General features: G+C 30.3%; 1 protein-coding gene across 1 annotated transcript in view; it reads right to left on the reverse strand.

The window, feature by feature from the left end:
• LOC106462056 (protein Jumonji-like) overlaps positions 1-12,048 on the reverse strand; it is a 115,339-nt gene that overhangs the window by 68,796 nt on the left and 34,495 nt on the right. The window contains exon 6 of the mRNA XM_022389179.1: positions 2,007-2,320. Within this exon, the coding sequence (XP_022244887.1) occupies positions 2,007-2,320 (314 nt within the window). The remainder of the gene's footprint in view (positions 1-2,006; positions 2,321-12,048) is intronic.

Below are 12,048 nucleotides of genomic sequence, written 5' to 3' on the forward strand. Positions count from 1 at the left end.
TTACCCATGGAATTATGGAGAGGATGTGGAACACTGTCCCACCAAGGACCAAAGATGGTACCGTGTCACGTTCAGATTTACGAGGAGATAGTGGACCCCCTGCATGAACAACATAAGACCTGACAGTGTTCATAAGAGGGTCCAAGCACACACACCCCCTCACCGGATAGCTAAGCGTCAAATCTGGACTGATTTTACAAGTAGGCTTTCGTATAGGTTGATCCTGCTCCTACCGGCATCTGTGAAAAAATTTCCAGGGCCCCAGGTTGGAGGGTCCCAGACTTTGCCCTTTTCTCCGAGAGTTGAGAAAACTCAATATTCCAAAGAAAAATCCTCTGTCCACCACCCCAGTGACTGGGAACTGGGTGTGGTAAGGACTCCCGAGCTCCACTGGTAGAAGTAAGGAAGGAACATAAGCATTGGGGAGTCTTGAAGAACAGGTCTCTGGAGACAGTGCAACATGTAAATCACGTTCCCTAATTTTTAAAAGCAAACTGATCTTGATTGTTTCAGCTCTAAGATCAGCAGGGACTGGCAAAATCACCTTTAGCTTTACTCATGATAGTCCATGAGTAGCAGTCCATTACAAATATTGTAACATGATATCACCATCCAGATTTGTATCCAGATGGTCTTATGGAACACCTCATCTCGACAGAGCCATTGCAACCAGGAACCAATATAAAGGTTGCTAGTGCAGAATTTAAATACAAGCATACCTGACTGGGCAACACTCGCTACTGAGTGGGATCCAAAAGAAATCAATAGAGACCTAAGAGAAAAGAACAATAACTTCTTGAAACCGTTATACGGGAATTCATATCCAATTTTTTTTTTTTTATTTTGTAGGAAAAAAACAAAAAACAAATTCAATGAAATATATCTCTGTATAACAAAACAAAAAATCCCCAATTATTAGAAGGCAAAAGCAAAGAAAATGTACATCACAAAAGTTTGTCTGAATTGTCTACATACAGTGCTTATATACAGTACCTGCACAGAGGGAATGTGAGGGCCCGCATAAAGTTTTGCAAATTATATATTGCCGAGGGCAGTCGAGTGGGTTATATAAAGACTGGAACAAGCAAACACAATGTTAGATGGCAAAGATCAAGATCGAGAAATAGCTATTAGTGTCAGTGGAGGTATGTATGTTTTGGAACTACCATACACCTATCAAGGATTGTTAAAGCTCCAATACAAGCTAAAGTTGGTAATTTGAAGAATTTCCTCTCTCTTTCAAGATCTTATAACCTACAGTAGTTTCAGAATAATTTTAAGGACAATATTTTGAAAACATTAATAAGTTAACATTTTGAGTTTTCTCACTGACTTGTATAAAAAAAAAGCAGTTTAAGATCTTTCTCCAAACAAAATTCTGTCTTACGTCTTCAATAATATTAATCTATAATAAATTTCTATTTGATACAGAATTTCATTAATAAACATTCAGTGGAAAATAAAATAGAGAACCACATAAACATGTAAAATGCAGGAATTTGTGTAAAAACTAGGAAAATAAAAGAGTTGCTAAAATTTTCTAACAAAAAACCTCAGAGCTTTAGATTTTTCATACAAAAAAAAGTTTAGCTACTATGATGACACTCAATAAATGATAATAAAGTAAATATTTAATCAAACTTTTTTTTTTAATAAACTGTAAATTTGTCAAGAATGATATTTACTACCAAAAACATTAAAGTTGTACATATATTATAAAAAAGTGCAGTTCAAGAGATTTCAGTAATATGAATTCCTTTATAGGTATGAAGGAACTTTTTGCTTTTGCTTTTAAGAAAATAGTATGTCTACAATTGAAGTGTGGTTAATAGTCTAAAAAAAATATCTTGAAAATTACACAATTTTCCACATTACACGAGAAGAAAGTTACAATTTAACAAAAACCTGAATAAAGCATGAATAAATAACCATGAAGTTAAGCCAAGGTCAACTGACAGAATTTTACTAACATGCAATACATCCACAACACAACTTTTCAAACCTACACTTCTTTCTTTTCCACTGCCTTCTATGCTACTTTCATGATACATGTCTCCATTTTCTGATCCTGTAATGCTACCTCTTTCTCTTTTAGACCCCCATGTTCTTCCAACTGGTTGTTTGACTGGAGTTAGTCTATCCACAAGTGAGACTTTATGTGTGTTTTTTTCATGTATTCCAACAAATTTAGAGAGCTGTTCATCTTTTATTCCACTTATGTCTGCTCTCCCCAGTTCAGGACTTGGGCTACGACTCGATTCAGAGTCACCATGAGCACCTTGGTTCAGGAAGTCCAGAGCAGGAGGAAGTAAAGGAGTTCCTGAAGATGATAAAAATATGCCACCATTTAATAGAAAAAATTACATTCCTGTTCATGAAACCTGACAATGAATTCAGCCTCAATTTTCACAATTGTTAATTTTCTAAGTAGGTTACTTTAATAAAATACACAAAATGTGACTATTCTTGACAGAACAGTTAATTTCAAAGATGATGATATATACAAATAGTCTTGTAAAAATAGGGTTTGAATAAGAAAAAAGAAAATCTTAAGATATTATCATTAAAATATTTGTTGAATGGAAAGCTGACACACAATCAAATAAGCATCTCCAGGATGATCCACCATCAAGATGTGAAGACACTATTCACAATACCATCCATGGCATGATTGATGTTGGGGTACTCCTTACATCAGCTAAGAACTTAATGGTACTAGCCAATGATGCTAAAACTCTTGTATTTTACTTTTTAACAAAAATCCATAAACCTATCAATCCAAGCAGACCCATCACATCTACTTGTAATTCCCTAACCAAAATTATCTTCTCTTATTTAGTCTCTATAAAGGCATCCCATGTTAAATTTCTCCCCACATGCCCTACATATTTTTCATACATTAACCTTTGACCCTATCTCAGCAAATATTCTACAGTTTACCACGGACACCAAATTATTATACACTTTTATACCTCAAAATCAATGTTTATTTTAAAACTTTTTTTTTCAACAAATGTCCCATATTTGAGCCCTCCACTGATTCAATAATCTGACTCAATGAACTAATCCTAAAATGTTACATCTTTTTATGACAAATTTTACAAACAGATTTGCTGCATTGCCAAGGGTAGAAAAATGGATCCAAATTTTGCTAATTTTTTGTTAGTAACATTGAAAAAGGTATGTTCAACCAGTATAAAAGGCAATTACCTCTTCTTTATGAGATACATTGATGAATTGGTTATAATATTTACAGTACTTAATCAGATCTAAAACATTTCATACCTTTTATAAATTATTTCTCCACTACCCTAGATACACCCACACACTATCTGACAGGTTATTTCTATTTCTTAATATACTCCTCTGGCAAAATGAATACTACTCTACATTAAACCCACCAAGACACACAGTTACTTATATTTCATATCCAGACATCCAGCTCACACAAAGCATAACATACCAAAAACATGATTTGGAAGACTGCAGAGAATCTGTAGTGAAAATGATAAATTCAATTTATTTACTACAGACATGAAGGCTTTTATTCCAACTGTGGATATCCCCAATACATTCTGAAATAAACCAAACATGTTGCTACAAGAAACAACAAAAACAAATATTTTTTACATTTCAAGAACATAATTTATCATCCACAAAACACCAAGGTTGCTAGAGTGGGTAATCAACTCAATTAAATGATATCTAAGAACATCAATTAGTGTCAAGTAAAATAATAAATAAATCAAAATTAGTTTTTCTTATTATTACTGTTTCCAAATAATCCAAGCAATCAAAATACTATCATTAAAAAATTAAAACAGAAGAGTTTTGTTTCATGATTACAATATGGCTGAGAATCTAAATGCTTTTTCCTCATTAGTTTGTACTAGGGTAGATGTAGGGTTGATTCGACAAGTGAATCTTCCTAAGAAAGAATATATGATATCCTTGAATGGAGTTGGGATTAAGACAGAGCCATTTAGATTTAGGAAAAAACAAGTAAGCAGGTTTATGGATCATTCACCTTAATTTTTAATGAACCTATAAAAAGTTGTTAGGTGCTGGAAGCTTGAAGACTAGTCAACATTAGAATGATTTTTTTAGGGGGGGTTAGACATTGTACAAGTAATTATTGACTACATAATCTTACTTCTGTAAAATGGAAATTACTAGAGCAATAAAAGTAAAAAAATTCTACTACACCATTTAGACACGATTCATGTTGTCACTAATTCTAGGTGACTAACGTCAATACCTATGTGCACAGATTACATCAATTACTCTCATGCGAAATAACTGATTAATCAAAATTACGTTTAAACAGATTGATGTCATAAAAGTATATAATCAACTAGTATTTCTGATTATTCCAACTATTCAGTAATCAAAATTAGAATTAAACTGATTAATATTTCTCATTATTACTGTTTTCAATTATATAACTATCTAGTAATTGAAATATTGCCATTATAACTTTTCATTATTATTTTTAATGAATACAAATTTGTTCATCTTAACTGATTAGTGTCACAACTAACAAAAATAATTAATTAATTTCTGGTTAATTTAACTGATCAAAATATTGCAATTTGATTTCTCATTCTTATTTTTGATTAATTCAAGTTTATTGAGATTAATCAATTAGTGTCATGACTCATGAAAATAACCAACTTATCAAAATTAGTGTTTTTCATTAATCCAACTATCCAAGTAATTGACATACTGCCATTATGATTTTTCACTATTTTCCATTAACTGAAGTTTGTTCGGCTTAACTGATTAGCATCATGACTCAAAAAATATTCAAGTAATAAAAATTAGTGTTTCCTCATAATCCTTCCAGTGACTATAGAAGTCACCTCATAATCTGTGGGTCTTTTGTTTGATTCCTGTGCCATCAAACATGTTCACCTTTCAGCCACATGAGCATTATATTTGTTTCTTAAGTTATTGTAAAGCATCTGAGGCTACTTGCCACTGGCTGGCAACCACCACCAATGTAATGTTTTTTTTACATTGTGCTATGCTTCTTTATAATTGCATAACTGTATTCTTTAATGCTAATAAATAAGGTGAAAAATTACTGTTTTTACATTGTGTTTCATTGCATTTTATAATTTGTATAACTGTTTTCTGTAGTGTTAACTAAACTAAAAATACACTTTTTCTACATTGTGTATATTTTAAATTTGTTAACACTACACCTTCCACTATCCTAAATTTGTCCCAGTAGTTGCAAGAGGCACTGGCAAAATAAGTAAAGCTGGATGATTTAATCAATTACCTACAAGAAGCAATTGCATAGATTAATGTATCTTAAACTAATCAATTAATCAACTAACATTATGAAAATAATCAACGAACCAAAATTTGTTTCTGAATATTTCTTATTGCAATCATTCCAACAATCAATTAATTTGAAATTACAATTAAATCAACTGTCACAAAAATAATCAATTAATCAAAATTACTTGTTCCAATTATTCCAACAATCATCATAAAACTAATAAATTAATCAAAGTTAGGGTTATCAATTACTTACTGTTTTTGATTATTCCAAGTATCCAAGTAATTGAAATCTTGCCATTATATTTTTTTGTTGTTAATCACAACACTACGAAATGGGTTGCCTCGAGTTCAATCTCCAAAGCCAATAAACTTGCTCATCCTGTGTTTGTAATTTCAAAGTTACTAAGATTATCTGCTACTATCACTGTTTTTGAAATGATGACTAGAAGAAGAGCAACCAATTGGCAGCATCCACTGCCAACTCTCTGGCTACTTAGATAAAGTATATATTTACCAGGTGCAGGATTATGGGTAGGTCCTGGGTGCCAAATCCTTATTGATTTTTTTAAGATATACATAACTATTCTATTTTATAAAACATCATCATAAAAACATACTCTGTGATCATTTGTGTATAAATAGGTTGTGCTTGCAATGTTGCCTTCATAAGGCCTAGGAAACAAAAACTGGTTGCAATAACAGAACCAGCACTAAAAGTTTAATGGTTTTCTTTCAAATATTTCCAGAGAACGTAATTTTATTGCAATCACATTTTCTTTTCTTATTAGCTAGAATACTGAAAGCTATGTCTATATTACTTTCACCCACAAAGTTCAGATCAATGGAATTGACTTATATAAGATATGTTTAAGCAATTAGTAATGTTTTCACCCATTATTTACATAAACCTATTCACAGAACACAACATTAATCACAATTAAGTTGAAATTATGTAATGCAAAAAGATAACCTTGTAATGAAAGCTTAGAATTGATAAATTACAAAAAAAACTTTTATAATACATTTTATGATCCACAAGATTTAATCAGGTGTGAGATGTGTTTGCTTTAGGAAACCAAGTTGATTATAATAAATAACTACATTAATAATTATAAAATATTTTAAATACTCACAAGATTGTATTTTAAGTTTTCAATGTTTTTATTTTAAATTAATGTATATACTCAAAATAAATTATAAGGTTCATCAATAACAGTTATCCATTACATCATTGCTGGTTTAATACATATATTGTTACTAATCAGTAGTGATCTTTATTATTTGAAATATTATTATAAAGTTTAGTTACTTGATTCAAATAATTGTTTCTAAGTATTTCCATTTTCACTGTTAAGCTCTTGATTCAAAAACTGGTTTCTTATTTGACAATTCCATATAACTCTACTAAACCTATTTAATTTCCATAATAAGTTTATCTTGAAGATAATTGTGTTCTTATTCCATCATTATCATGTTAACCAGCTATACTAGATAATTTAATGTATGTTGCTTCCCAGTATTTTTGTATAAATTTCACAATTTCATTTTCTCAAGACAGAATTTTTACAGCATCCTTGTTTCAGTTTATTGACAGTATCCTATTTTGAGTAACAGTTTCTCAAAGTGTCAACCTCTAACTACACTATTCAATTGTTTATATACTACTATTAAATGTAGAAGCTCATTATGTTAAGCAATGTACTTCTTACTTTCTAATTAATGAGCTTCCTCATTCAGAAAAATAGCTTTAATGTTCTGATGTTAATAGGCCTCTTGTATCCATGTTATAACCAGGGAGAATTCTCTTGTTCATTTCCAAATTCTTGCAAATAGCAAAATACTATTCTTTGCAAGAGCACATAATTATCAATAGGTTCTGTGGAAGAGTTCAAGTTTGACATTTATACAGCACAAACTTTTAAAATGTCCAGGATGTTGGTCAGATGATGCAATACCCAGAAATACCATATTGTTTATTGAGAATTTGAGAAATTAGGGTTTATTTTATTCTGCTGATAGTAATACTAAAATTTATTGCCTAAGAACAGTTTGTCTTGAAAACTAAGGTTTATCTTGTGCATAATATTAACATATTAAAAGTATATAATTGTATATACAGTTAAAAAAGTAGTTTTCTTTCACTACAACTTTACAGTTTAGAATTTCAATAATACGTACATATTATAATGAAATAGAAAAATTAACACTTTACAATTTTAATATTATTCATTCAGTTTAGTTAATTTGACAATTATCATTTTGTTAATTTGAATTTTGGTAGTTTGTATTAAAAATGCATAACTGACATATATAATGTATGGTGTATATTAGTGAAACTTAATTCTATAAAGAACTATTAAACATTAATAAAAAGAGTATTTGTCTTGGTGCATAAAAATGAACTACAATTACTATTTCCCTGGTGTATCTTAATTGGAAATGTATTTGGACAACTGTGTATTAAAATAACAATTTCAGCCTATATCCATAGGCCTTATGGGAAATAAATATACTATAAGAATCAAATAACAATAACGCATAGTTGCTAAAAGAACAGATATGAAATTTAAAAAACTCTCATCTTGATTTGATAAAGACCATTAAAAAAAATTCTTTATTTTTATAGTGTATGCTACAGTACAGTGTAGTAATGTTTATTAAATACAAATTTAAAAAAAAATCCTACTTACCTACCCTAATTTTCTGTCAATATTACCATAAGCACATAACTTTTTGTCCTAATGCACAATAATAAATAACCATGAAGTAAGGACAGAGATGTGTGGAGAATTGACATTACATTTTGTTCATTCAAAATTAATAAATTGTTGGCTTACTTCACTAGAATATTGTTGTGTATATATTAATAATTAATTTTATACCCATGAAAATCTTATTCCCATTTAACTCTAACAAGTGAACTGGTATACACTGTTAAGTTTATTGTACATTTATTTAATGAAACATATCCCCAAAATATCCACCTACTTGATCACCTAAATATAGCTGTGTACGTTTGTTCACCATGTGATCGATATAGTTGTATTCATACAAAATCATAAACTTTATCTTGAAAACTAAGCATAAGTAATTTGTGTTATAATCTGCAACTGCTAATAATCTCATTAGTCACTTTTATATTTAGTATTTTTCATATTTTTAATCACTGTAAGGAAGTAAAGGTTATTTTCATAAACAAAAATGCAGTAATTTTAATTGAATAGTGTTGTGGAGATTTTCTGGGAGAGACCCAAGAACACTATTACTTCAGCTTGTTACATATTCTATACCATGTTGCATGTTTGATACATTTACGTCAACAACAATTTAGGACTTAAAAAAATATAACTTAATTGTAAGTTACTTTCTTTGTAGACAGGGTTTTCCATGGCTTTAAAATATTTTTGCTATCACTTTCACCAAACGCATTTTTCTTGCCATTTTATGATTTCATAAGCCACAAACTTTTAAGTTAATTTTAACTCAGAAATGTTTTAGAATTAATATTTTGTTAAGTTCTAACATTTATTTAACATAATTCATGAAGAACACTGAAACAAAATTTTATTTTCATTCTACAAAGCTCCAAAGATTTTCACTTCTGAACAAAGGACTTGCTAATATGTTTATAATTTTCTGCCCATCCCAAAGAATATATTTATTTTTGCTAACAAACTATCACCCCTTGAGAACATATTACCCACTCCTTTTTCTTCATAATGTTTATCATTTTCCATTTTTTGTATTGGCCTTGGTTGCTATCCTCCTTTTTATGATGTTACATCAAATAATTAGCCTGTTCACAATTGAACAGTTTGGAAACAGCTACAAAAAAAGTTTAAATATGATTGGATGGAGCATGAATTAAGACTTTTCACATTACAGTACAGTAAATAGAGAAGGCAGAAATTTATGGTTTTGTGGGAAAGTTTCTAGACAGATATCCTACAGCATTGACCAAAGGCATTTAACGGGGAGTTTAGAAGGCTTAGAAACACACCTGAGACTTTGGAATTTTTTTAAAGTTTCTTTATACAGGATTCCAAGAGCACCTACTAAACAAGGATCATTTTACTTGCACATCAAAATGCGTAGTATATCACATAAGCCATGAACAACTATACGTAAGAGAAATAGCTAGATTACTTTGTGCTCATGAACAAATAAGATATTTAATCAATAATAACCCAGATAAACCAATACACTACCATTTCAATTCATCATACCCTTGAACAGTTCAAAATTGTAGTCTTAATAGTGTCCAAATAAAACTCCTCAAAAATATTGTTTGATGTGAGGACTATCACCTGAAATTACAATAATGAGCATTTTATCTTTTCACCATCTTGTGATCATATCCATCATACAATGGACAAAAACATAATTTTTAATATAAATAACCTCTTTAAACATATTTAAATACAAATGTGTTCATTTGTGTACGTTTTACACAATGCCTAAAACAAAAAAACTTAGGTTCTATAATTTCATAATACATATTTACATATTAAATTGCTGCTCTTATTATACCTTTAATCTATTTTTCATTTATTTAGCTATGTAACTCTCAAATTGTTGTCTTATACTGCTGACACAAAGTCTCTTACCATCTACTTTGTTCTAAACTCAAATACAATAATGCTAATTGTCCTGCACATTTATAAATTTTACCATAAGAAAAGCCCTAGCCTGCAAAATTGTATATCAACTGTATGGAAACATAAGTATATTCATTCTTTACAAAATTTTTGGTTATTTTTTCAAGAACTTATTCTAACACAACATGAACAGAACAAGAGACCATTTAGTACTTTGAGGCTATCCACGCACATCTACCTTTAAGAAAAAGTAAAAACTTAAACCCACCCAGTTTTTTTTCCTTCAGAAAATTATCTACTTTCCATTGAAACTCTTATAAAAAGTGTTGGCTTCTACTACTGCTGATGGCAACTCATTCCATAACCCAATCATCCAGTAAGAAACAAAAATACTCTTAACTGCAGCCTAGCTTTTCTATTCCAAATCTTAAACTTGTGCCCTCTCATAATATTGTGTTTAGAACTCAGCACAAAAAAAATCAGAAGCCTTAATCCTACTGATCCCCCAGACAATCTTATAAACTTCAATAAGGTTACTTCTTACATACTTCACTTAAGAAAAGAAAAAGTTAAAAAATCTCAACCTATCTCCAAACAATAACCCTATCATCCTTGGAATCATCCTAGTAACCCTCTTATGAACTCCCTCTAACAAATGATTATTCTTTCTTAGATGTGGAGAAAAAGACTACACAGTATTCCAAATGAGGCCTAACCAGTCAGTTGAAAAGACAAATAATTAATGAGTTTGATTTTTATTCAATATATTTACGAAACACACACTAAAATGATGATTTTGCAAAGAATTTTTTATCTGACTCTAGAATTCTTTCCACAACAGAAGTAAGGCTAATTGATCTATAATATCCATGGCAACATTGTAACAGCCAAATATAACTCCAATCAGAATCTGTTAGAAGAATCATATGGATATCAGACAACTCTTCTTCTGACCCACCCATTAAACTCTATTACAGAGGTTTCACAGAGGGGTGTATCAATATATTGGTGCACTATCTGTCTGGCACCAACATAAGCTACTGGCCTTGTTTGTTGTTGTTCCCAGTAATGTACACTGATATTTCCACTTGTTGTTGCATAGAATTTTGTGAAGTTCACTGCTCGAGTTTCATACATTTTTTATGATGAACAAAGAGGCCATCGTTACACAACTGTCATCATGGCTATGTACCATTCTGTGAAGGTCATCTGTTTAATGTTGTCAAGTGTTCTGAATACTGATCTTCAAAACATCAAGCTTTTTAAAAGAATACAGTGATGTGTTTTATTAACTAATTAAAGTGATAAGCATTTGGTTTAGTTAAAGAAACACTACAATAGTAAGATGATTTTCACAAGTACACCAAATCTTATTTTTCATATATTTCTCATCTCGTAATTCAAAGTGAAACAGAATTAAATAATACTAGACTTCCATTTAAATATCTCTGTCTACAAAATGTGCACCACTACAGTTGTAACTGATGCTGCACACAAAGTCTGAGGTCGTGACATTATGCTGGAATTACCTTCTCCATATTAGCGTTGTTTAGAAGCCATATGTAAATTTTCATATAAGTGCAAACAGAAAAAAAAAATCACCTACATGTTAAATTTTTATTTGTTTCAGTAGGTTAATTTACCTTACCTATACTAATACTAAATATCAGTATCATGGTTAAATATGATGGCTATCAATATTGGCTAAGGAAATCATAATTGATGCACCCCTAGTTTTAGATAGCTTTGAAATTTCCCTCATGTAATTCTTTATGATATTTAGGTTATATTTTTTAGCAACCCAGCTCTAAGAGGAAATCTCCAATAGCAGCAATGGTACTCACTCTGGGCAGTAACAAATTCACAATATACGAAATTAGAAATGATAAAACATTCTTTTTGTTAATTGTAAGTAAATTGGACAGATAAATAAAGCTCCATTTTGCAAAGAAAAGCACATGTGTTGAAACAGTTAAAAAAATCTTAAAACAAACAGTATAAAAAGTCAGATGTATTATAACACATTTGCTTTAACTAAACAAGTTATTCATCTTCAATGATGAGGAACCCACTTTGAGACTAATAATGGTTGGAAACGGCTTGAATGGGTAATGATGAAAAATTTTAATATAAGTTTAACAAAACAGCAAAATGTACA

The sequence above is a fragment of the Limulus polyphemus genome, unplaced genomic scaffold (assembly GCF_000517525.1).
Source record: "Limulus polyphemus unplaced genomic scaffold, Limulus_polyphemus-2.1.2 Scaffold1085, whole genome shotgun sequence".
Lineage (NCBI taxonomy): Eukaryota > Metazoa > Arthropoda > Merostomata > Xiphosura > Limulidae > Limulus > Limulus polyphemus.